We start from the raw sequence: 27,865 nt of genomic DNA on the forward strand, positions 1-27,865 counted from the left end.
CCCCCACCCTGGTGAGATTAATTTCTAAAAGGAATTTGGCAATGCAGAATAACATATTGATGGAAAACTCACAGCACGCTCCAAAAACCCTACAAATTAAATTTAGTGTTATTTATTTATGTCACATCCTATTCCACAAAGAATTTGCTATAATTCATAACACTTATACAAATGGCGAAATATGAATGGAATCAAACAAAAAATAAATTGAATTAGAAAACCAAGGCCATATTAAAGTAGAAACATAAATATGGGGGGTGGGAACCAGCACAAATGTTATAACTAAACTTTAAATTTAGTTCTGAACTCCCCAGCAACCAAAACCAAAAGCGATTCATGGCCATTTGCATAATAACCATGATGAAAAAGGAGAAAGCTCTGACAAGTTCATAAGGAAACAAGGCTTTTTTGGACTGAATTCTAAAAGAAATCATTCAAAAGGGAGAATTTCATAGGCGACACAATGCTTCCAACCATTTTCCAAATGCAGTAACAAATTTATGTGGCTAATTCTTATAGCATTGCCAATGATAAAGCTCAGGCCAAATATTAAATTCTGCAAAGTTAATGGGTTCCATTTGTCTTTGGCTGATTCAGGAAGACAAGTTACAAATCTAATAAAGTCATGATAACCCTAAAACAAATTAGCTTTGTACTTCACCATTTTCAGAATTAAACTAACAGGTAAGAAAAGATAATGAGCTCTTTTTGGTAAATAATAATAGTTAACACTTATTTAGAGTTTTCTATGTGCCAAACAGTGTTCTAAGCACTCTATATGTGTTCATTCATTTAATCCTCACAACAACTCTACAAGGTAGGTATTATTATACCCTTTATTTTACAGATGAGGAAATGCAGACCCAGAGATTATGTGCCCAAGGTCACAGAGCAGTACTAACACTGTCTACTGTCACTTGCAATTGAGGCCAACTTTTCCACATGGATGGGTGCCAGTCTTAGGCAACAGAGTGGCGAACACTACTCCCTTCAATCTATACAAGCAGAGGAATCATGTAATTTGTCATCTTTGCGTCCCTAGAACTGGAGAAGGTAGTTCAGGGGCACTGTATCAGTCAAGGTCCAAGCAGAAAAACAAACCATTCTGAGCACTTAAAACAGAGGGAATTAAATACAAGTGACTGGTTACACAGGAAGAGCTAAGAAACCCCCAGGAGATGGTGGAGCAGCCCGGGGATGAGCAACAGTGGGAAAGGGGAAGTGTTCCTACGGCACCCTGGGGACTGGGGTTGCCCTCCACACACCTATGGGAGCCATGAAAGAGCTGCCAGAGCCCCCACTAGCTTCTCCCTTTATCCCCCCCTCCAACCTCCCACTGGCTGAACCCTGCCAGAATCCCAATAACAGGGAAAGGTACCCTCTAGGGATCAGCCCTCCTATGATACAGGGCAGAGCTGTAAATGTTGAAGAATGGATCTAAAAGTTAAAACGCCCAAGACTGGCCCAGGTATTAACAGTTAAAATGTGAAAATTGTGTCTTCCAGTAGCTGGAGCTAATGGGCTTCAAGAGGCAAATCACTGGGTAAATAAAAGCTTGTTCTCTAAATCTCTGGTCACTCTAACAAGGGGAAAATCCTCTTTCTGCTTGAAAGAATACGTAAGTAAAATACTTCATTCTGCAGGTAGCAAAACCATGGTATTGTTACTCAAGAGAGGGCTACATGTTGAAAATATGAAGAGTCATACTCTTAGGTAAATTAATTCCATAAAAATGCATTTAGCACCTATGATGTTCAAGTTGCCAAGGCAGAGATTCCTAAATGATGTGGCCATGGCCTTCTGGAGTGCTGTAAGCTCTTCATAGATGTGCTCCCAACTCTGATCGATCCATTTTGTCCCAGCTGAGCACCACGCATGCATGGTGATGCCTGTCCCACGGAATGATGAACAGAGAGGGTCCTGTGACTTGTGGTCAGCAGGATAAACCTTGCTGCGGGAAGTAAGAAGAGTGACCTAACAGCCAATCGGGACTATAGGAAGATGGTGTGCTGACAGGAACATCTGAGAACTTCGCCTCATGAATTTCTAATTGTGCACAGGAAAGCAGGCAGGAGTTAACATTCAGACAACATAGCAATGGGGGGAAGGTAGTGTGTGAGCCGGGGAACCCTCCAGGTGAGCTTCCCAAAGTATTAGTCAAAATGGTGCCCGTCCACAGAGAGATGGAAACCACTATTCTACAGGGGCCCAGACACAAAGCCTACTGCCGTGAATGGATTTCTAGAAACCCCAGGATTAAGGTATATACACAACCACCTGAAATATGAGGTAGAAAATGAGAATTGCCACAAATGAGAGATGATGTTAGGGATTCTGAGAAGAAAGAGATAACTTCTAGCTGGGGACAGTGGATTTGGGGATGAGTAGTATAAATTTTGGAGAGGAAGTGACATTGGAGCTGTGTCTTACGTGGTTCTGACCTACAGAGGTGGGAAAAGAGAATTCCTGGTGGAGGGCACAGCCAAAGGGAAAAGACAATGTCTCTAAAGCAGGGGGCTTGGCTGCTGTCTCAGGTAGTCATTTATGGAAGTAAAGGGTGTAGGAAGGAAAGAAGTAGAAAATCAAAATGAAAAGGAAATTTAAGATTAGACCCAAAAGGCTGTTTAAAAATTCATCATTGCATAAATCTACATAAATGTAGATCTGCATAAATGAAAATTGTTAAGGGAAATTTTGGATATTTGGCTATATGCACAATCTTTTAAGGCAAGTGTCTTGGAAGACAGTTATTCCATGCCATTTAACATTAGAAGCAGGGTAGTGGGTAGACGGACCACAGCCCTGCCCGGGGACCAATGGGCAGCTCAGCGTCAGTGCGCCTGGTCCCGCTGCCCTGGAACTGTGTGGTCCTGGGCAGGATCCTGAGCAACAGCAGGCATCTCATGCTCCATCCAGTTCTACAGAGAATATTCAGAAGGAGGTATTAACAGCCAATTTTTCTTTGTAATGAAAGGGAGGCAGAGCATATTACTAGTTTCGAGTCAAAATAATGGAGCATAAAAATGTTTCACCTTATGAAATTACTTCATCCTTATGAAATTATTTCATTATGAAATAATTTCATGCTATGTGATTTGTCTGCCAGTGTGAGCATTTGGCTGGTACATCAGTCTACTGACAGATATATTCTAACTTCAGCAATCTGACCATTTTAAAAAGTATGAGTGAGAAAGAAATTCATTCAGCTGATATAACTGCAGTTCTAATTTCAGATCTTCTTGGCCTCACTAAATATCTCTCATAATATTTATGGTTTGATTTTTATATTTCCAGCAATAAAAAGGAAAGTTTGCCATGAGAAATTAACTGATAAATTGTAATAAAGCAAAATTAAATAGAGAAAGTTAAGTCATTGATAAATAATGTCATACATTCATTTTGCGTTTCAGAACCCAGTATATACTTACTTTCTCCAGCATGTACCATTAGCATATTGATGCGCATTAGATGGCCTAGTTCACGTGTAAAGAGTGTAAAATAATGAAGGAAGGGAATTTATTTTTTTGTTTTCAGAAATGCATACAAAAATAGCTGACCTATCACATTATTACCTAAACCGTTACTAATGGGTTACTGAAAGTGGCCACAAAAGTGACAGAAATAAAAGCTTTACGTCCTCAGAAGAATCTCGTATTCATGGTCCGGAATAGAGTCTAGCTCTATTTTCCTTGTCAATGGCCTCTTAATGCACCCGAAGTTGTCAGAGGGAACACAAGTGCCTCACCCCAGGGGTCCTTTGGGCCCGGCCCAAGTCAGTGAGGAAGTGAGAGTCTTCCCACCCTTTTTAACCAGACTTGGATTCACAAGCCTTGGATCCCACCTTCAGTGCAGCCACCAACTTACTCTGCGGGATGTTTTTAACCTCTCTTCACCTGGAAAAAGGGGTAAGAATAACCTCAACCCATTTCACAGGAATGTAGGGAGGAGAAAACAAAACAATGCATGGACAAGTACTCTGAAAGCTGAAAGGCCAAATACAAACATAGATGTTATTATTTTCCTAAGAGCCTGAATATACTCAATCTTTTGTTTCTAACTTCAAGCATGGGAGAAAGATTTCTGTTTCCTTTTGTGCCTAAATTGAACAAAAGGTACAAACCATCTCACTCTGACTTTTCTCCTACTTCAAGCATTTGGCTTGATGAAAGCCTCTTGTCAGCGAGCTGCCGACCCACAGAGTTGAAAGGAAAGCCAGACTGTACTCCAAGTCCGGCGAGTGGAGGTGGAGGAAACAGGAAAGAGTGCTGGAACTTTCCTGGTCTCCAGGGAAAGATTGAGCAGGACTGCAGAGGTAACTGTATTCACACAACCGGTTACAGACCCTGCAGGGAACCGGATTTGGCTTACAACTGAACAACAGTGAGGCATGGCTTGACGCTTCTTAAAGCCAACCTATGAGAGGGTCTCAGCTGTGGAGGTAGAAATTACACAGGCTTTGTCCCAAGCATAAGAGATGACGTGTGAAGGGTCCTCCCAGCTGGGGAACTGGTCCCCATGAAGTTTCCTCTGCCTGGAGCACATCGTTTCTCTTAGCCTTGTCCTTTCCTAAGGAGCTCTTTCTTAGGGAGACCGTTCCAGCTGACACCTCCACCCCACCCCAGCCCAGACCCCATCCAGCGTAAAAACTCAGAGCCCCTGAATTTCTCCTTTATAATCATTGATCTTCGCCTGGAATTAGTGATTCATTAATTTGACTGATTAGCAGTCTGTTTTTCTCTCTCCCCTCCCCCAGCAAGCTCCCTGAAAACAGGGAACCCTTTGATTTCATAGTGTCACCAGAACAGAGCAGAATGCCCAGTTCAGAGTGGGCCCTCAATAAATATTTATTAAATGAATGATGAAAGAAATACGATTTGAAGAGAACTTCAAAGCAGACTATTTCAGATCACAAATCATTTCTAGGTAGGCCCATTTATGCAAATATACACTATTTATCATAAAACCCTCAATTTACTGTTGCTCAGGGAGACCATACTGCAAATGGAGGGAGACCGTAAAATGAGCAGGCAAGTTAGTAGGAAGGAAAAATGCTGCACACCTGAAAAGGGGGTTCTTAGAGACTGGATGGTTTACAAGGTCTTAACTGCCCATGTTTAGACCTTAAGAAGGAGGGACGAGAACAGGGCAGAGCTATTGCTTCCCAGGTTTAAAGGCACGAACTCCCAGTCAGCAGACATCAGAGAGAAACTCCCTTCTGGACCAGGCACCATGTGACAGAACAGAAAGTTGCATGATGGGGCCACCCACTCTTTCTCAAGCTATCAGGACAGCTTCCAGAAGCACAGGTGAAACAGCAGCCAGTTTGGTTGTGTTCTGTTTACTTTCTTCTGTTCTAAAATGTTGAAAAGTATGGCTCATTAGGCATTCATTCACATGAATGTAAATAAAGAGGAAGATACATTTTTCAAAAAATATTCTTCAAGCACCACAGCAAGATAAAGCAGTTAATTGTTCTTAATTTTTATCAAGCTGTACTCCAAGAGACCATGCTTTTTGGATAAAAGTCAGTCCCCATCCCCCTTCCATCTGTTTTTTTACTCTTGCACACACTTATTTACACACAATTTAGTGCCAATTTTCAACAAAATAAGGTTTCTTTTTAATTTTTACATTGTGATCTTCCTTTATCTTTCAATTATTCTATGGAACATATAATTAAATACCATCTTCCTCACTAAGTGGCTTGAATTTATGACTTCCTGAGAGCTAACACATTTATTTTTGTGTTAAACAAATATAAAGAATAAGGACGCTGAGTAGTGAAGATCATGTCTTTTCTGGGGCTTTTAAAGCTATAGAGTTTCTTTTCTTTCCTTCAAAAGGTTGTACACAGTAAATTACATTGCAAATAAAAATGAATTAAGTGAGACTGAGAGATCAGAGAAGAAATAAAGAGGCGCCGGTTTCTGTAGAGGGTCTCTAATGGATGATGCTTTGGGACTATCAATTTGGAAAGAAAAAAAATCAAATAAAAATCCATTCTATACTCATTTTGCAGACCTCATCCTTTTCTTTGTTTTCATATAAATAACCCTGCCAATGTTTTATTTTATATAAGATCTATACTGTTTTTCTACTGTGTCCTAATGGTCTGCAAACAAATTCTAACTCTCTTAAAGGCAAACAGAAATTAAACAAATTAAATGCTGTTTGTTAAGTAATTTCAAAATAACAATAAGCAGGACACTTTCATTTATGCATCATCAATCGTACAACTTCCCCTTTACTTTCGCCATTGCTCCTACTATGACTAGCAGAAATCCTAAAAGATCAGATAATAAAAACCCAAAGAGATCTTCACACTTTTTTCAATTTCATACTCAAAGTCCATCTCAATCTGTGAACTGCTTTCACCTTTGAGACTGTTTGAAACCCATTAATTTTATTCCTCCTTTGGGAAAGTAAGAACAAGTCATGATCACAGAGGAAACGGCCATTTCTTTCCCTCTGTGGAATCTCTCCTTTACTGTACTCCATTTAGCAGTGGCTAGGACTGCAGACCTGGGTTTATTCCATGCTCGGGAGGAATCATTTATTTCTCCATAATGCTGAGCACCTAGCAGAGTTCCTTGAATATAGAAAATGTTCAATGCAAATTTGGCAAAAGAAAGGGTGAATGAAAGAATAATACAATTTTCATTGTTTTAAAATGAATCATTTCCACCCTGTTATCTTACTACAGTTTGAAACCCCTTGTCAGTCAGTCTTTACAAAATAGGTTTTAGGCCTCCCTATAGAGAAACAGATGATGGCACAGAGAAATATTGTGGCTTTAGGAGAGCTTAGAAAGAAGGACCTGTGCTCTACTAAGCTTCACATGAAGTAGTTTTGTCTGAGTGACACTTTGGAGATTTTTCCTTTGCTTTTATATTTTTCCTTTGCTTTCCTATATTTTTGCTTTCCTATATTATATTTGCTTTCCTATATTTTTCCTTTGCTTTTACTTTTTTCTCTCAATGACTATGGAATTTCCCGTTTGGTCAAGTGTTTAAGGGGACCAAGTGTTTAAGGGGTGAGGGAATTAATTAATCCTACAAAGATGACTGTTTCAGTCTGCCTTAATAGAAGCACAGGTTCCTGGTGCTCTAAGGCCACCACCCAGCAGATGCGCCTGTGTCAGGGACCGCGTAACTGCCATCCCTCCCGTGTGTGCCAAGGAGCTTAACCACGGAGCGGTGACTACTTGCCTCCATGTGCTAAATGGGAGCACAGACTCCCTTTAAGGCAAACTTTGCAAACAAGAGTAACCTTGAAAAAGACCCTTTAGACGCAGATCAACGCTCAGGAACGTTGCCAACCACTTACACTCCCCTTTGACACTTCACAGATGTGTTACTTACGCTGGGGAAGAGGCCTCCTTCTACCCCAAACCCAAATCCCTGCTCTGTCCCTTGAGCTCAGTGGGGGCTTGTCGGATGAGCCCCTGGGGAAATAGGCACGCCTTCTCTCCTTCGTCAACTTGGGTCACTTTGGCGGAGTCCTCCCTGACCCTCTGGGAATACTTCCGTGGTGTTGTGACCTTAGCCTCTCCGGAGAATTCTCTATCTGTTCTGGAGGTCTCCTGTGGGTACCGGATTTCCAGCCCCTTGGATCTGCCTGAAAGCAGAACCACCCGGCGGTCTCCAACACCCCAAGCTCTGGGACTGCTGCGGGGCTGCGCTAGCCATTAATGGCCATCATCCATTTTTAATCAGAAAGATCACAAGAAGGATGGTAAGCGAATCCCAGTCGCAAGTCAATTTAAATAACATTCCTGGGGAAATCCAATCATTTAAAACTGAAACACCTACGCGAGCAAGAGCCCCCACCCGAGTGGCGGGGAAGAGCGAGACGGCTGACTTAATCAAGATCAGGGGGCTCCCAGGCTGAGCGCAGAGCGTTAACCCTTCCAGCGCCGGAGGGTGCCAAGGGGGGCTTGGAAGAGCGCGGCCGGCCGGGGCCAAGATGCCCACGGCAGCCCCACGCAGGCTGCCCCTGCCATCTTGGGCGGTTCCGGACGCCCTGCGCCCGGCCTGGGCGGCTGGGCGCGCGGGGTTAAGGTCAGAAGCTCAGGCGGCTGTTCAGGCGCGGGAAGCGGCCGCCTCCCGCAGCCTCGGCGCGCCTCGGGCTCCTCCTTCCGCCCAAGCGTGGCCAAGTGAGGACTGCTCCGGCCGCAGGTAGCAGAGGCAAGGGAGGCGGCGCGCGGGACCCGAGCGGAGCGCCCGGGGAGGGACTGACGGACACGCGGACAGACGGATCCCCCCGCGCCCCCGGACCTTAGCAACGGTACGCGCGGGCCATGTGGGGACCCGGGGTCACGGCCGAGGGCCTGTCGGTGGCGCCGGCGCCGCCACCGCTGCTGCCGCTGCTGCTACTGCTGGCGCTGGCGCTGGTGGCGCCCTCGCGGGGCGGCGGGGGCTGCGCGGAGCTGGCGTGCGGCGAGCGAGAGCGCTGCTGCGACGCGGCCAACGCCACCGCGGTGCGCTGCTGCAAGCTGCCGCTGCACGCCTTCCTCGACAACGTGGGCTGGTTCGTCCGCAAGCTCTCCGGGCTGTTCATCCTGCTGGTGCTCTTCGCCATCGGCTACTTCTTGCAGCGCATCATCTGTCCCAGCCCACGCAGGTACCCGCGCGGACAGGCGCGACCGGGGCCACCGGGGGGCGCCGGGCAGCCGGGGGCCGCGCGGCCGCCCGACGACAACGACGACGACGACTCGCCCGCGCTGCTGCGGGACGAGGCGGCCGCCGGCTCTCAGGACTCGCTGCTGGACAGTGGAGGCGGTGGCCGGGGCCGGGCAGGCGGCGGGCGCTCGGCCCCTTCCTGCGCCTCGGAGCACGAGCTGCGCGTAGTGTCGCCGGTCTTCCTGCAGCTGCCCAGCTACGAGGAGGTCAAGTACCTGCCAACCTACGAGGAGTCCATGCGGCTGCAGCAGCTCAGTCCCGGGCAGGTCGTGTTGCCCGTGTCGGTGCTCGGCCACCCGCGAGGTGGAGGCGCCGGGGAGTCCGACGGCGGCGGCGAGGTCCGCTTCCCGCTCATCTGAGCGCCCGGGGCTTCGCGAGGACCACGCGGACAGAACCGGGCCTGGGGCTACGGGTAGGACGCAAGGCCGGGGGGGCCGCGGCCGCCGCCGCCAGTTGTCTCAGACCCCGCCTGTCGCCCGGAGACTGGGTTCGGGCCATCCCCACCCCCGCCTCCCCCGGGATGTTAAGTTTCCCTACGTTTCATTCGGTTCAAGGAAACGTTAGGCACGCGCGGCGGGGGCGACAGCAGCAGACGAGCCCAGAGCGCAACTTTGGAGGACGTCCCCGCCCTAAGCCTCGCCTCGGCTTGAGTTCACTTGTAAGCGCCTGGTTCCCGAATCAGAGAACATATGAGCTTCGGGAGAAGGGCAGTAACCTTTAGGGATGAAGCGAGAGGGACGCAGTTCCACTCCTTTCCCTCTCGCCTGGACAGGTAAAGGTCTCCCAGGATGGGCGGAGGGCGAGGAGGTGAGCCGTGACTGGAGACTGATGCGCGCGGGTCAGTGCTGGAAGAGCAGCACCTAGGTGTGGTCGAATCCCTCCCTTGCGGAGAACCCAAGAAAACCCTTCCGTGTCCTCCTGGCCAAGCATAGTCACAGCTCACAGGTTGGTGGGGGAGAGCCGTGATATCCGGTTAGTTGCCGTACTTATGCAGCAATTACGCGTATCCAGGACCATACTCGTAATAAGGTACAGTTGAACTTTCGATTTTTCAATAACTGAGAAGATATTTATATTTATTTGTCCTTTATTTTTATATTTTTACCATGTAGTAAACGCATCCGGAGGGTATCTCCACAGTTAATGACAAGATAATCATCTTAGCCCCTTTTTTAGGCCTTAATGGCCCAGAAATGGTCTACACTCTATCATTACTGTTTAATAAAATGTTGGACATTATTTCATTTACAATGGGAAAAAGAAGAGGCATGGTCAAACGAGAAAACATGTGTGATTAAAAACATGAAGGATACCTTATTTTCACTATTTGAGAAGAATATATTTTATTTTTAGTACTGTGGCATAATATATAACTTTTTATAATGACCATACATTATGTATGTAGTCAAGGTCATAGTTATATGTAAAAAGGATTCATACATGTATGCGATACCATGAAGCATGATGTCATGCACTTTTCCCTCCATTTTCCATTTGGAATACACTTCACAACATGATACAAAGCATAATTTGTTGTGACTTGTAACTTTTGTTTAAAGCCATAATTGTGCAGTAAGGTACTACAGAAGGATTCAACCTATCTTAAGAAAAAAACGTGTCATTGTATCAGTTCTACCATTCTGTGAAATGTCCTTTCAGCAAATGGTAATATAAAGTAATATATTAAAATGCATTATGTATAACATACATATGCATATTGTATATGTACAGTAAACACATTGTATATCATATAATTATTCCAGTTTGTGATTATCAAGAAAGAAAAAGGAGGAAAACAAATACAAAAGGTTTCTCTTCTTGGGGAAGGATGAGTATTACATTGAGAAAAACTACACAGTGGACCTCACACATGTATCTAGACAAGTTGTTCTTATGATTGAAAAGTTCTGACAATCCTGAGAAATCTTAAAGTATCTGAATTGTATTAGAAGAGAATGATTTGATTACTTTAAACTTTTTAAAGTTGATTGAAAAAGTCTGCCAGTTCTAAGAAATCTTAAGATGTCTGAATTGTAAGAGAAGAGAATGGTTTACTCTAAACTTCTAAAAGCTAATGACCCTGTCATTAAAGAGAATCATTTGAAGTGTATTAAAACAGAAAACATTAAAACCTTTCTCTGTGCAAATTGTATTAGATGTGTGACTATATGGTAATGTATTAAAATATGAAATGTGTGTCTTTATCATTTAAAAGCAATTTTAAGCTGTGAATTGGCGAAAGCATCAGCAGTTGAGACTATATCAACTTTTTTGAGAATGGTACAGGATTTAGTGAAATCACATTATATTGAATAATCACAAATATTAATGTTACTCAAACACTACGTTTTAATTACATGTGGCTGTCAGTACCACCCACCGTTCAGACAAACCGGAAAGTTGCCTTATTCCTTTAATGATTTATTCTTTGAGGGAACACTGTTTTAGACACTTTTAAAAACTCACCCATATCTGAAACATCAACATGAATATCCATGTACCAGTATATAAAGTATATCCGCTATGTTGTTACTACCAACATCTAGAAGTGTACAACAAAATCTTGTGAAAATACACGTAAAATATGAATCAAGATGTTTTCCTTGTACCAGCTATGGAACATTTCTCTCCCTAAAGTTCAGAATGTCTATAATGTGACACCAATCATGCAATGAGATTCTACTAAATTTTAAAGTTACAACAAGTTTTGCACTTGTTTTTTTCCTACACGTCACACAAGCTTTTATTCACATCCCCCAGTTCAATAAAAAATGAGTTTACTTTGGTTTTTTTCTTGTAATTCATTGATTTACCAAGCATGATTCTGTTCAGGCATAATTTTGTTGGGGGGGGCAGAATCCTGAAAAGCTATTTTTATTAGTGATAAATTAACATATCTCATGGTAATACACACACATATTTAACACACCATATTACTACACACAGAACCCATGTGTTCACAACACTAGAATACCTGGATAGAAACATTTTTAAAGCACTAACGGCAATATCTTGGTGGTCAGTTTTATAGATTTCACCTGGAAGTTATTTATTACATAGAACTAGTAGAAAATAGAAATGTAGAAAATAGTTTTATTCTTTCACCTGAAAATAAATCATGATGAGATGCTGATTTTACTTATTTTTAATATTCTATATATAGTATAGAATGCAGATATAGCTATATGGATACAGACATATCTATATAGATATACAGTCTGTGGCTGATATCTTTTGCAAGGCTGCTACATACCATATCTTAAACAAAGCCACCTGGAAATGCCAGGTTCTCCAGTACTAACGAACTTTCGCTCCTGGTTTTCAGTTATCAAACTAATTCACGTACTAAAACATTTCAGACATACTTCTTTTCATTGACTTCTCATGAGTAGGGAAATAATGGCCCTGGATATGGTAAGAATCCATCTGGAATGAGAGAAAACATGATTGATTTTCTAAATCGTGTGTGTATATGTATATAATCACCAGTTGCTTAAAAGCAATTTGTAATGGTGTTGTTCAGTATCATAACCAAGAGGAGAATGTCTTCTTGAGATATAATGATAGTTTTAAGAGGCCATTAATTGCCACATTCTGCAAATGTCCGTGTGCTTCAGCCATGGAGAATGGCATTGGCAATTATGCCAAAGGGCATGAGGTGTACTGTATAAGGAAAACAAGATTCAATTGTGAAGGCCAAAGGGAACGTTAAGGAAATGGCCTCAACAGTTTAAAAGGCAATATGGTAAGTATCTTTATGTTGAACTTTTTGTATATAGTTTCTCTCAAGTGGAATTAATAAAGGAGACAATCCAGAGCTGAAACTGATATGTTATAAACATGATGTGGTGTTGAGATTTATACTATATTCTGTATTGACGTGTAAAAATTTCGTGAATCATAATTAATTTGGATTTCCACACTGAGAGAAACAATGAGTTGTTTTATTTTGAACAACCCAGCATTAGCCGTCTCTCCAAAAGTGTAAGTTACAGACAACCAATCAATAATAGAATATTTGACAAGTTTATGTCTGACCTCACTGGTTTACAATTTATTTTTTCATTCTCCTTTCATCCATTGGTGAAAAGGCTAATAAGTGGTAGGCTAAGGGAAAGTATTTTGTCAGCCAAAGGTTCAATCAGTAACCAGCTAATTGCAAGAAATTAAGACATCCTTTCTTCCATAGGGATAGAAAGGATGTCTTCATTCTGTTTTTAAAATTTTGCCTATAAAATAATTAAATGTCAAATAAAACCAATACTTTGATTATACTGAAATACATATAGAACCTAATTTTATTTATTCTATTTTACTTACAGAATTCACTTTTAATTTTATGGCAAAAATTATTCTATGGAGGATACTTAGGCTTGCCATTAAACTAAAGATTATCACTTTTTATCCCTCCTAGCTAAGCACCTTCATTGTCTTGATATCTTCTAGTTCTTATTTTCTTTCTTTGTGTGTTGTTCTTATCCTGCTTTGGATTTTCAGTAGATGTTTTCTCCCAAACTCATCTTTTAGAACTCCAGGTTAATCTTTGCTGTGATTTAATATCACTCTGGTTATGCCTTGGCTTTTTGCACAAAGTTTCTTCTTTTGGTAAAACAGTATTTTCCAAAGTGTTTCTTTTGTGTTCTATTCGCATGTGACTTCTGTAGTTTTCCAGTTTTGAATGAGGTAATTTTTCCTTTTTATCCACTAAATGACTGTAAACATATCTCTTTGTTCTTATCTACAGAATTTTCTCTGTCACACTGTGGCAAAGATCAAATCTTTGCATCTTTTTAGCAAAGACTTTAATTTTTCTAGATTTCAAACACAATAAATCTTTATTTACCTCTGTCTTATTGCTGCCTCTTTGTTGGCTACATTTGTTTCATCAGACAAAGGATTAGAATCTTGCAGGTTTGCTCCTGTTTTATTTTGGTTTGTGTGAATTTTCTCTTCTGTACTGACCAAAGATTTTACCATATCAAAATTAATTTTTGATTATTTTCCTGGGTCTTAAAAGTATCTTCTCTTCATTCTAGATTTCACTTTTCTCTTGCAAACTCTTCACTGGTTTGTCACCATGTGCATAACCCTTGTTGAACTGGCCAAGCTATCAGATTCCTGTAGATTTACACCAGTTTTACTTCTTCCTCTGATGTTACAGTCTCTGTCTTTTGTTTCATAGCTCCATCTTCCGAGTTTTTCTCTTGGAAACTCTTCACAGTATTCTTTTCATCTTTCTTTATCTGAATCTTTTCTGTTAATATAAGCAACAGAGACTTGAGTTCTGTATCAGTTCTATATCTGTGCCTGGGATATAGGGACATTCCCTGACTCAGCTTTTCTTGAAAATTAAGCTCATATTTCTTTACATTTATCTCTCTTTGCACATTCTCTTTATGACTAGGCAAATGTTTAGTTTTTTTTAATCTTTTTTGTTTCTTAGGATAGATCTTGTTCTTTGACTAACTATCTTGAATGTTCTTTGGCTACATGTCTTCAATTTCAGAGGCATTAGTTTTAGGTTCATGTTCACAAGGCTTACAAGAGGAGGTTTCTTGACTGAGATCTCCTGTTCCATCCTTATTTTTGTTCACTGAATCAAACATTTCTTCAAATCCATTATAGTCCACTTCCAAACAGCATGTCTTCTGCTTGGATTCTGCCGTAATTGTTTGCATTCCAAGAAGTCTTCGACTGCATTCTTCTTTTTTCTTGATGTTTTCAATCAAGTACTGATAACTATTGGCTCCAGGTTTTCTTTTGATGTTTTATTATTTTTTTAAAAATATATTATCTATCTATTTATTTTGGCTGCACCGGGTCTTAGTTGCGGCATGCGGACTCTTAGTTGCAGCATGCATGAGGGATCTAGTTCCCTGAAAAGGGATCGAACCCGGGCCCCCTGTATTGGGAGCGCAGTCTTACCCACTGGACCACCAGGGAAGTCCCTCTTTTGGTGTTTTAAGAACAAGTTTTGTATGGCCTTCTACATTTTCTTTTGATTGAAAAACATGTACACTCTGTATGTTCTAATATTTTTTCTATTACTCGGTTTTCTTGAGTAGTATTTTTCACATCTAAAAGCCTACAGATGTTTTGGTTTTCCTTGTAATTCCCCTGATATATCTGACTCCTTCCTAAGGGTTTCCTGTGAACAAGATTTTAAAATTTGGAGTTGCCCTAAGTAATGTAATGTCTGCCAGATTTTCTACTGCATGTGCCTTAGGAGTTTCTTAGGTTTCTTCATGCCTGTAGGATTACCTGTCCATTCACATATCTGCTTTGGAGTTGTCCTGAGGTTAGTGAGAAGAGTCACACTGTATTACAGTTTTGCAAATTGTAGAAGACCTGTCAAGTCTTCTACTTGGTTTCCCTTTTCTTTAGGAGTTTTGTCTGTTGGTGCCTGTTGGGTTTTCCATGGGTTCAGTCTTTTCCACAGAAGTTCTCAGAAATTTCTTGATTGCTGTCAGGAGTTCAGCTGATTCACGTTTCTCCCTGGGAACTGTCCCGAATTTCTTATTGTCTTATCTTCTGGGTCCACAATTTGCTGTGAAGTTTTCATAGGGCCGTAGGTTCCTGTTGGGTCGTCCACTGGTTCTGCCCTTTCTTTAAGCATCCTAAACAATCTTTTTTCCTTTTTTTTAAACCTGTGACGTTTTCACCTTTTCTACATTTCCACCGGGCGTTAGGGAGTTCCTGTTGCTTTCACTCTCTGGTTGTATTGCGCCTTTGGTGTTTGTGTAAACTCTTGATGCCTATCAGATAGATCTTCTTCCACAGAATCTGCATTTTCCCTCAGTTGTTCCCAGTGGTCTCCTGAATATTCTTAGATGCTCTACTGGTTCTGGTTTGTGCTTTGGAGTGTTCCTAAGCATTTTGGGAACATCACCACCATTTATTTATTCCTCTGGTTCTTCTGGTGTCTGCAGGAACTCTCTGACACCTGCCAGGTCTTCCAGGGCTTCTGCTTTTACTTTAGATGTTGTCAGCAGCCTCCTGATGCATGTTAGATTTTTTACTGATTCTGCTTTCAAGTGTTCCTAAGCTTTCTGTGGGCATTTATCATCATTTATTTGTTCCTCTGGTTCTTTTGGTGTTTATAGGCACTCTCTGAGAGCTGCCGGGTTTTTCATTAATTCTTGTTGTATTTTAGGTGTCCTCAGCACTCCCGTGAGGATGCTGAGGGTGTTTGCTGGGTCTAGTTTATGCTTTGGCGTGCTCCTAAGCCTTCTGTGGACGTTATCTCTATTTATTTGTCCGTGTTTCTTTTGGTGTTTGCGGGAGCTCTCTGACACCTGCCGAGTCTTCCACAGGTTCTGCCTTTTCTTCACGCGTTTTCAGCAGTGTCCTGAGGACTGCTAGAGTTTCCAGAGGTTCCTGATCCTGCTCCGGAGTGCACCTGAGCTCTTTGTGGACACAATTTTATTTCAATAAACATCTGTCATCGGTCTGTAATTAATAATTTCATAAGTTAATTCCTGAAATTTATAGTGCTATGTTTGAGTTCTGGCACTTCATCTTGATAAGTTACATATCATTATTTCTAGCAAGCTCTGATTTAAAATTTGGTAGCAATTCACATTTTAGTCTTTCTTCCAAAGAATAAAATGTAAGCATGTGCACAACTTTAGATATAAGCTTGGCAGTTGCTTTGGGGGTGACAGTTTTCATTTGCTATCATGATGATTATCACAGTAATAACTGTAATTCATTGAATGCTTCCATATGCCAAGCACTGTGCTAGGCATTTTACGTGTATTATCTCATTTAAAATTCATAAAAGGAGTAACTAAGGATTATTAGTTCCATTTCACAGATGAGGAAGGTGCAGCCCAGAGAGGCTGAGTGGTGTGTCCAAAGTCACATGGCTGATATGTGGAAGAGCCAGGGGGCAGATCCAGCCTGTCTGACTCCAGAGCTGGGACTCTCAACCATTAAACTTCTCAACATGCTCTTAACCCTGTGGAATATCTTATCGTTAGAGCTATGGCTTAGCTGCATAGCATCAAATGGCATCACTTTCTTTTTTTCACAAGTGAATAAGTAGCTATTGTTATTTGCTGTTTAAAGGAATTATTATTAAAAATACAGTAGAATCTGGGCCGGGAATCTTTAATGACTCAACAATTATTTGTGGGCATGCAGAAATGTTTCATGGATGAAACCTGAAATGGTCAACAAAAGCAACTCAGGTACTGGTTTTTTCCATTTCATTCAGCCAGTTCCTTCAGTGCCAAGTGTGCCTCCTTTCTGGTCTGGCTTCACTAACTTTAAAAATTCAAAAACACTTCTTTAAAACAGCTGGTAAATTGTTTCCAGTATTTAGAAAAAGAAACAGATTTTTGTATGCTCAGCCTAAATTGAGAACCATAGAGGCTAACATTACAACTAAGTACCCAGTGCCAGCTAATATCAAAACAGGGACAAAAACAGCTTCCTAAATGAAGATTTTGTTTCTGTTCTTGTGGTAGAGTATGACTGTTAAGACTTCATGAAGAATAACAGTGGTTTAGAGTGAGACTGCCTGGGTGACTCGCTGGACTCGAGATTTACTAGTTATGTGACCGTGAGCAAGTTGCTTAACTTCTCTAAGCCTATTTTCTCATCTGTAAAGTGGGGAGAGATGGTTGTAATGAATATTAAGGTAATGTATAGAAAGCACTTAACACTGTGCCTGGGACATAAAAATGTATGCAGGTGCCAGTGCACACATATTGGTTGACACTGGGTTGTTGATAAAACTGTGGAAATTCAAAAACTTTTCTAGTTAATCATGGACGTTAATGATTTGAATTAAGAATAGAAACATTTAGGATGGAGCTAGAGATTATCATACTAAGTGAAGTAAGTCAGACAGAGAAAGACAAATATCATATGATATCACTTATATGTGGAATCTAAAAAATGATCCAAATGAACTTATTTACAAAACAGAAACAGACTCACAGACATAGAAAACAAACTTATGGTTACCAAAGGGGAAGGGGGATGTGGGATAAGTTAGGAGTCTGGGATTAGCAGATACAAACTACTATATATAAAGTAAATAAACAAGTTCCTACTGTATAGCACAAGGAACTATATTCAATATCTTTTAATACCCTATAATGGAAAAGAATATATACATACATATATATCACTTTGCTGTATATCTGAAACATTGTAAATCAACTATTCCTCAGTAAAAAAAAAAAAAGTATAGAAACATTTTAAAGGAAAACAGAAATTACCTTTAAAAAGAAAAACAAAACTGCCAGCTGGTCTTAATGACTGGTTTCGGTTGAGATGATACACTGTGGGTGAAAGCCTGCGTGGGAAAAGAGAGATGGGGTGGGAACAGCAAGGGAGGACGGCGAGCGGCAGACTAAATAAAACCGGACGGGTTGAGAGTGTGTCTATCTTGATGTCAAAGAGCAAGTATAGTAGGAGAAAGGTAAGAAGAGCTAGAAAGATAGGCCATTGGAGTAGGAGATTGGGATCCTGGACCTTGAGACTTCGTAGATGGAGAAGCTGTGGGTGAGGCCAGGTTGAAGTAGTGGCCTTGGAAGTGGGTCCTGGAGAATGGACATCAGGGTTGTCAGGGTAGAAGAGGGCACAGGTTTCCGGGGCAATAAAAGGTAAGGCAGGTAGAGGAGGCAAGTCAAACAATGAGGGCAAAGGCACTGGCCCCATGGACACTGAAACCCACCCCAGGTATGGTGGAACTGAGTCTGATATGGAAGCTTTTAATTTCTGATTTTTCACCTGAAGAAGAGACAGCTCAGGGAAAATAACTGTCATTAAACGTTTAAAAGGCGAACTTGTAGAAATGGAATTAATCTTGTTTTACAGGTCTCCAGAAGATAGAACTTAAAAGGTAAAAAAAAAGAAAAAAAAGAAATCAAACTACAAATACATCAATTATTCCATCTGTCCATCCACTCATCTATGCACCTATTCATCTAGACATCCAGCTATTCTGTAACTTACACCGAAAAAGATTTGAAGGCAAAGGGGGAAAACAAGGTTGTAAAAATAAGGCCATACCTTGGTTCTGAGCTTTGTAGCAGGAAATACAAAGAAAAAGCAGATAAGTTAAAGGATTCAGCGTTTGTAAGTCAAAACCAAACCAGCTGCTTGAGAGGAGCACAGTCTTCCTGGTACTGAGATCTCGGAGAAGCTTCTGTGAGTTTTCATAGAGAAGACGCTGTAATGTCAGGAATAACATATTCAACCATCTTTACACTAAACATTTTCCATAGAGCTTCTAAGAATGAGATCCTCAGTATAGGTCAATGGCATAACATTGTAGCTCACTACAATTTTTCAAGAGATCTAAAAAATGTAGCACAGGAACTCTTTAACTCCTGATGCTTTTTCCCAAAGGAAATGAAATCTCTATCTCAAAAAGATGTCTGCACCCCCATGTTCATTGCAGCGTTATTTACAATAGCCAAGATAGAAACAACCTAAGTGTCCATCAACAGGTGAATGGATAAAACAATTGTGTTATATATATATATATATATATATATATATATATATATATATATTCCATTATATATATATATATTATTATTATAATGGAATATTATTCAACCATAAAAAAGGAAATCTTCCTATTTGTGATAACATGGATGGATCTTGAAGGCATTATGCTAAATGAAATACAGACACTGTATGACAGAGAAAGATACTGTATGTTCTCACTCATATGTGGAATCTAAAAAGGTTAAATTCATCAATACACAGAACAGATTGGTGATTGCCAGAGAGAGGCCGGGGTGGGGTGGTAGAGTGGGTGAAGATGGTTAGAGATACAAACTTCCAGTTATAACTTAAATAAGCTCTGGGGATCTAACGTACAGCATGGTGACTATAGTTAGCAATACTGTGCTTTATAATTTAAAGTTGCTATGTGTGATGATTGTTGTGACCTAGACTTACTCTGGTGATTTTTTCGCAATATATACAGATATCAAAGCGTTATGCTGTACACCTAAACCTAAGACAACGTTATATGTCAATATATTTCAATTGGAACAAAAAAGCATTTCCCAAGAAGCAGTGGGTGGCATAGATTCTAGGACCAGGTTCTCGGGGCTTCTGACCCCAGATCCAAAGTTTATCAGGGCTGTGTTTCCAACTGAATTGCTTAACCTCTCTGTTCCTCGATTTCTACTTCTGAAAAGGAAGCTAAAAGTAGCACATCAGAGGGTAAAGCTCTTAGAGTCTGGCACCCAGTGAAGACTATATATGCGGTGGTTGGTGTTACCACTGTGAATGGATTTGAGAGAGAGGAAAGGTCAAGGCTGACTTGGCAGCCATGAAAAAAGTTTTCTTCACTGAGCTTTGAGGAGCCTCTGAATTCCAGAATGTGTCAGAAGCAGACCTTTAGTACTCATCAAAAGCCCTAAAATGTACATAGCTTTGATTCGGCAGTTCCCCCACTGGGAATCTATCCCATGGAAACAGTCAGGGCCCTGTGCAAAATAGGATTACAGAGATATCCGTCAAAGCACTGGTCTAATGGTGAAGGATTGAAAATTACCTAATTATCCAATAGTAGGACACCGATTAAATAAACTACGCTCCATTCATACAAAGAGATATTCTTCAACCTTTAAAATGATGTGATAAGACATGTATTAATATGGGCATATGTTTACGATATATGTCATTAAGTGAAAAGAACTAGCAATAGAATAATAGAAACACACACACACTGGAGAAAATTCAGGTTTGTCTTTTTTTTAATATTTTATTTTTTGGCCTTGCCACGTGGTTTGTGGAATCATACTCCCTCGACCAGGGATCCAACCCGGGCTCTGGCCGTGAAAGCGCCAAGTCCTAACCACTGGACCACCAGGGAATTCCCAGAAATTCAGTTTTAAAATCCATCTTTAATGCCATTACACTGAGATATGCCAACAAATGTATAGAAACTTCCAGCATTTTTTGCTTAAATTTTCAGTTACTCCAGTAATAACAAATACATGTTCTTTTTAAAGAAAGAAAAGAAAACGTTATGGCAAAGTCCCCTCTAACACCCCTGCTCTCTCAATTCCCAGCTCACTCCTCCAATATCTTTTCAGAATACTCTCTGTGTATTTTTACTACACATAGATGTATTCATAGTAAATATATATATAGTACTATTTTGCGCTTAATGTTTTTGTTTCTATGCCATTTTGTCACGTGTGGCTTCGTGTAACCACCACTACAATCAAGATACAGAACTGTGCCATCACCTCAGAGCTTTCTGGTGCCACCCTTTATAGCCCTATAGCCACACACCCCCCCCTCCCTCTCACTAATCCTTAACCCCTGGCATCTGTTAATCTGTTCTGCATATCTGTATTTTGTTATTTCAAGAATGTTATATAAATGGAAGCATACAGTATATAACCTTTTGAGATTGTTTTTTTTTTTTTTCACCTAGCATAATTCTCTAGAGATGTACTCAAGTTGTGTGTAGCATTCGTTTTCTTTTAACAACTGAATAGTTTTCCATGATATAAATGTACCACAGGGACTTCCCTGGTGGCACAGTGGTTAAGAATCCGCCTGCCAATGCAGGGGACACGGGTTCCAGCCCTGGTCCGGGAAGATGCCACATGCCTCAGAGCAACTAAGCCCGTGAGCCACAACTACTGAGCCTGCGCTCTACAGCCCGTGCTCCGCAACAAGAGAAGCCACCGCAATGAGAAAGAGTAGCCCCCGCTCGCCGCAACAGAGTTGTACGGTTCGCGCATGTTTAGTTTTGCAAGAAACTGCCATACTCCTTTCGTTAGTGGCTATACCATTTTTATATTCCCATGGGCAATATATGAGCGATCCAGTTTGTCTGCATCCTTGCCAGCGTTTGGTGTTATCACCAATTTCTATTTTAGCTATTCTGATTGTTGTAGCTTTAATTTGCATTTCCCTATTGGCTAAGATTTTGAACGTCTTTTCACGTGCATAATTTGCCATCTGCATATCCTCTTTGGTAAAATGTCTGTTCGTGTCTCTTGCCCATTTTCTAATTGGATTGTTTTTTGCTGTTCGGATTTGACAGTTCTTTATATATTCTAGTGCAAGTCCTTTGTCAGATATGTGGTTTGCATATTTTTTTCCACTCAGTCACTTTTTGAGTCAATTTTTTTTTTACCAAAGTGATACATGCACATATTTAAGTAAGCAAATAGCTCTCTGAGGCTTGTTGTGAAAAACAGTGGGAATGGACTCCTTCTCAATCTCCCTCTCCCGAAAAGCAACCACCTTCAGCCCTTTTAGCTGGCTCTTTTAGTTTTTACTGCCATCTCACTAAATAAATGTTTATTATTTCCTGATTTGGGTTTTTTTTTTTAGCATTATCTATTGCCTTTCCACTATGAAAAATGAAGATTTAGTTCTTTTTTCAACCTTTCATCTATCCTCATCCAACATATGCACCCCAATCCCTCCAAAACAAATCTACGATCTCATTCCACAATTCTAAATCCAAAAAATGTTTCATAATTGACCCAAACTGAACTCATTTGGCAGCAAAACCTGGTGAGAAACTACTTCTAATCTTTATTCATATTGTTTAATGTAAATGTCCCTATGCTGCACTGCAGAAATAGTAATATGTTTGATTAGGAAGTGTTAGCTGAGACCCTTCTGGGGTTGTTCTGTAATAAATGATCTATGAGCTGTATTACCAAAAAAAAAAAAAATTTAATATCCACTATATTTTGTAAACAAATTTGAATTCTGAAACATTTGGCCCAAGGGTTTCAGATATGGGATTGTGGACCTGAATAATTATAATTTGGTTAGATAAATATTCAGTGTTTACATTATTATGACTACGTAAGTAAATTCTATTCACAAGTAAGCCATATTCTGCGCGATGATGACTATTAACGTCAAAACATGTAGAACTACTTTTGTCGATGAGCACATTTTAAATTGGGTTAAAGAGGGATGACATAAGCTCATTTACTAGGAAGTTTATTTGGTGATTTTCCTGTATGTTATTTAGCAGAAATCGAAATTGAGCATCACTTTCCTTGTAGTGTTTGCGCAAATTGCACCATCTCAGTGACACCTTCTCATACACTCTATTGAAAATCACATCCCCGCCCCCCCCATCATTTTTATCTCCTTTGTGCTTTGTCTCTACTCATTTATATCTAAAATACTATATGTTTTTTGCCTATTTGCTTACGGTCTTTCTCCTTCCCACCAAAATGTCAGCTTCACCAGAGGACAGGAATATTTCTCTGTTTTGCTCATTACAAGGCATTACAAGGTTCTGTCACCTAGAACAGTGCCCAGGCCACAGTAGGTGCTCAAGAGTGATTTGTTTAATTAATGAATTTTGCTATTTGAAATGCAGGTAGTCATCAAGAATGGGGAAAAAAGATTTTTATTCTGGGAAGACAAGTGCCACAAAAAGGAATTTTGTTGACTTAATTACAATTTTTAAATTATAACTATTTTTCTAACAGTTTTGACTGAATGTCACTGGACTTAAAAGATACAAATTTTAGTTTCATTGCAAATACTATCTAGTATTTTCTTTTAAGTCAAAGACAAATTCATTATAGTCCTGAATCCATTCATATAATCCTTTTTAGGATTACATTTTGTGACACAGATAGCTAATCAGAACAGGTAGCAGGTAGAGAAAATAATTATATTTTGTGCATTTCATTGTGCATATTTTCATCTACATTAAAAACACAGAAAATGAAGAGAAATTAATATTAAGTTAATGGCAGATATTGAAAGGCGGGAGAAAACACAGGAAAATTGGCAGTAGATTCTACTATTATGGGTATATAAAAATTCTAATTTAATTATCTAGCACATTGTAAATATTACTTAATCTCTATTCGATTACATTCTACCATTTAACACTAGACATGTGGATACTTAAGGAAAGGCAAAATAAGAAATATACTAAACATACAATCTCTTGGGTATTGTTATCTGTAACTGCTAAAATGAGAGTAAAAGAGAATGCTGGGGTGAATCTTGATTGAGAACCAAGCTGAGGACTATGGTCACTAGCCTCAAACCTGCCCCCAAAGGAAAAATTATGGTGGGACAATGGAAAGTACCTCCAAGACCTCTGGTCACCAATAAAGTAGCCCATGTAGCGGGAGGGCAAAACCAAGAAACTATTGAAATTTGAAGGTACGGTGTGAAGGAGTTTTCTCATTTTGTGGATAGTTATCATTGGCTCCCTGCAAAGCTTTGCTAAAACGGATTGTGAGAGTGACAAATTTAGGGGCAGTATCTTTGGTTTTGAATACTGCAGAGTGAACTAGCACATTTGGGTGGATACAGGACCCACAGCTCAGTATGGGACAGTCATAGATAGCTGTACATGACGCAGACCCACAGCAGGTTATTCCCAAGGGAACAGCCAGCCTAGTGGACTAAATAAAACTGCTGTAAAGTGTATTTACCCTGAAAAGGAGGACTTTCCAGCTTCCCAAATAAATGCCAAGTAGAATATCCCACATAAAGCAGCTGAAATGCTTTACATACAAACTGCGTGGAACTGGCTTTGTGATGATGGGACTATTCATCCGCCCACATCATGGTAAATGCTGTGATTAAGGGGGCCCTTTTCCATGGGCACTGCATGTCATCTTACTGCTGCAAAACTGAACAACAGTCTGAGAAGCCTTATCAGACTTGCTTCCTCAGCTTGCTCACGTGCATCTTACAAATACCAAAAACATTAAAGAAAGTGGGAGAGACAGATGGGAGAATCGAGGGACTCACTCCAGTGGGGTGGAAATCTTTTCATGGTTATTAAGAAATGGGCAGAATAAAATGGACATAGATGGAATTGAAACAAAAGTCTTAATACAGCACTACTGAAATTTGGGTGGACCTCCTGCTAGACCTTCAACATTAAAGGTCCTCCCGAAGCCTGCTTTATTTTTCGCAATTTGGAGGAATTTTAAAAACTGAAAGGCAAAGATTACAATGAGGTACTCATCCTGAAAATACCTGAAGTAATAGGGAGATTAATCAAGATAAAGATTGATAAAAGGGCCTCAGTCCCTTGGCTCAACCCTTCACTGGGGACCAAAAGCCTAATGCACGTGAGTAAAATGGTTAGAAGGTGGGGAGGTTTCGGGGACACTTGACCTGGGATCCCTGTGCACTATAGTACCAAAATCTGTTGGTAAAGTTCTAATGGGAGGCAAAGTATATTGAGAGGATATTGAAATGCAATAGTTTAATCCCATCAGGTGAACGAGTTTATATGAAGTGGTTTTGACTTTTTTACCTGCATGTATTATGGGGATGGATATTGCATCTGACTGGGGAATATTTCCCCGACGTAGTATTGTAAAACAGAAGGCATGTAAACCCTTCCTTCAAGTCACATGCTAAATGGGAATGAATAAGATTGCCCAAGCCCACACTTTATAGAAGCTGGAGTGCTTGTCTGGACAAATCCTCTGCACAATAGCTGTGTGCGGAGTGTAACTGTGGTTTATGGCGAAAGCCTGTAAGCACCTCCCAGCAATGACTACTGGAATTGCGGACTAGAAAATTTCCATTTGAGGGGCAATTACTAGCTTGCCACCAGACATTAACTGGAAATGCCCATGTGACTGAAAGGCATAAAATAATCTTGCAACCTGAAATACCCATGATGTCTGGTGATGTCAGAGAAATGCTCTAATGAAGAAGGCAGTGCCCAGAAGCGTTCTATAATAAAATAGACATGGTTTGTACAGGAACATTCTACCGGGGAATGAAGTGTATCCACGAGTGGGTAGACTCTCTTCCCCAGGACTGACTTTGGAACCACGTGAGGAGCTGCTAGATTCTATGATTACTTGGACAGTGCCCTATAAACAGCTCTCAACTGACCAAAAAAGAGCTGCTTGGTTTATGGATGGCAGTTTCAACATGAACAGACAACATTCTGTTTGGAAGGCCACCACTCTGATGGAAAAAGATAAAAACAAATCAGCTTGGTGAACTGCATTGCATGCTGTTTAGCCTTATGTTTGGATCTTTACCGACTCATAGGCAGTGGCCAATGACCTGGCCATGTGGTCAGGCAGAAGGGCAATGGAAGATTGGCCTATTGGGAGACCAATGGAAACAGGGCATGGCTCTATGGAAATCATTACAGGAATTTGAGGGGTGCATTAAAGTAGGCCACGTCAATGCCATCAGAAGAACCCCCTTCCTGCATCAGAAGGCGATTAGAATCGACAAGCAGATACCCTAGTGTGCTCACTTGATGTAGCCACCTGGGTCTGTGAAACGGGTGGACACTAGGGGGTGGGCTGCAGCAATGCAGAGATGGGCTCGATCTAGACGTATTCCTCTGGTATCCTCTGAGTCACAAAACCCCAACAAGAACTGTTCTGTCTGCCAACAAGAGACACAGAGACTACAGCTGGCTCTGGGGCAGATTCCCGAGGGGGAGTCCTTGCCCAGAGCTGGCAAGTCAGGCTGATGCCGGTAGCCCTGGGGGATGGCAAGTGCATCCTGACAAGAATAACTGTGACTCTGGACTGGGCTTTGCTTCCCCAGGGGTAGATGCAAATGATCAGAGTACCGCAAAAGAACTGGAACAGAAGATACTGCACTGATTTGGACCGCTGCGTCACGTTTCTTCAGACCAAGGAACACTATTTACAGACCATTGTCTGTAACATTGTCTGTAACATTGTCTGTAACAACGGGCAGAGAGATATCTTCCTCAGAGTAACAGTTTGGTAAAGAATTAGAAGGAACAATCAAAACATTGATTGTCTAAAAGGGGTGAGATAGGGAATTCCCTGGCGGTCCAGTGGTTAAGACTTGGCGCTTTCACTGCCAGGGGCCCGGGGTTCGATCCCTGGTTGAGGAACTAAGATCCCACAAGCTGAGCAGCGCAGCCAAAAAAGAAAAAAAAAAAAAAAAAGAAACAACAAAAACAACAGACATTTATAAAAAAAAAAAAATGGGAGGAGAGAGAGGCATGAAAGGCTGGTTTACATGTCCTCACGAATGTGTGCTCACAGTCAACATGAGCGGGGCTGAGGGACTGTCCTCACTGGACAAATCCCTCTGCTTTTCTGGATGTGGGGACGAGGGGGTGGGTGAGGATGCTCGTGTGACAACGCTACTGTTTTCTTTCCCGTATCACCTTACCTTTCTTCTTCCTACTTGAGGCAGTCGTCCCTGGACCAAGGATGCAACTACGTTGCTGGAAGCAGGGATGATTCCTGAGCAACAGGGTCCTTTATGTCAGAGTTCCTAAGGGCCTGACGGGGTGGGTTGTGCTTTCGCTCCATCGGGCAATACTGGGGCTAACAGTGAATACAGTTACATTGCCTATTGGAAGAAGTAGCCCGCTAACTCTGTACCTATGTAACCCTATCTTACGTGGATGGGAGTGGACAGAGCGGGAGGCACTTGGCTGGACTCCTACTGCTGCCTGTGATCTAGACCAGCACAGTGGCTGAACCTAATGTTCCTTCCAAGGAGAAAAGGTTTGGGTACAAACAGAAGAAATAGTTAAGTAGCCAAGGGTAAATGAATAATAACTGAGTTATGCAATGAGAGAACTCCAATGGTAATGCTTGGAAGGAAGCTCAGAGCAAGAAATGATATTGTCTCTTAAGTCCAATTATACCAAATGCCTCAAAGTGTGAAGTCATATATTGCTGAGACCACTCCTGCTTTTGAACCTGACAAGATTGAATGGAAACCCTGAGACATCCCATCATATGATATGACGATGGATTGGGCTGATTATCTGAGACTGGATGAGACTCCAGGAAATGTGTCAGTATCTTTGATTCTTATTTTTCAGGTTACATCTACCATAATGTGATGTGCTATAACACTGGCATTATTGGAAAGATAATGCCAATATTGATCATCAAATGTATTGGGAAATTGAGTTTAATAGCTTCCTATCCTTACTTCACATTGACTCCTCCAAGTGTTGCTGTATCTGTTATGCTCAGTCAGGTATGTTCCTTCTGCTATAAAAGATCCCATGATCAAAGACCAGGGAGTAGCCTATGATATATAAAGGATGTATCTGGTCTTGGGGAGGGAGGCTGGTAAAGAGCTTCCTAAACCCTTGGAATTTCCAGAGTGAGAGGAATATCTTTGTTATGCTAATGAGTGGGGGTGGCTAGAGAACTTCAGGATGAGGGCTGGTCACCACATGATTAGAGGGCTAAAACTTTTAG

The 27,865-nt window shown here is 41.1% G+C and overlaps 1 protein-coding gene across 1 annotated transcript; it reads left to right on the top strand.

The window, feature by feature from the left end:
• Window positions 1–8,299: 8,299 nt before the first annotated feature.
• C4H3orf80 (chromosome 4 C3orf80 homolog) lies at window positions 8,300–9,040 on the top strand. The gene has a single exon (XM_036851058.1). It carries the CDS (start codon window positions 8,300–8,302, stop codon window positions 9,038–9,040), a length of 741 nt encoding a protein of 246 aa, XP_036706953.1.
• Window positions 9,041–27,865: the final 18,825 nt, after the last annotated feature.

The sequence above is a fragment of the Balaenoptera musculus genome, chromosome 4 (genome assembly GCF_009873245.2).
Source record: "Balaenoptera musculus isolate JJ_BM4_2016_0621 chromosome 4, mBalMus1.pri.v3, whole genome shotgun sequence".
Classification (NCBI taxonomy): Eukaryota; Metazoa; Chordata; class Mammalia; order Artiodactyla; family Balaenopteridae; genus Balaenoptera; species Balaenoptera musculus.

What these genes read in the sequence shown, in the direction of transcription:
- C4H3orf80 (XM_036851058.1), top strand. Translation starts at nt 8,300, where the DNA reads ATGTGGGGACCCGGGGTCACGGCCGAGGGCCTGTCGGTGGCGCCGGCG.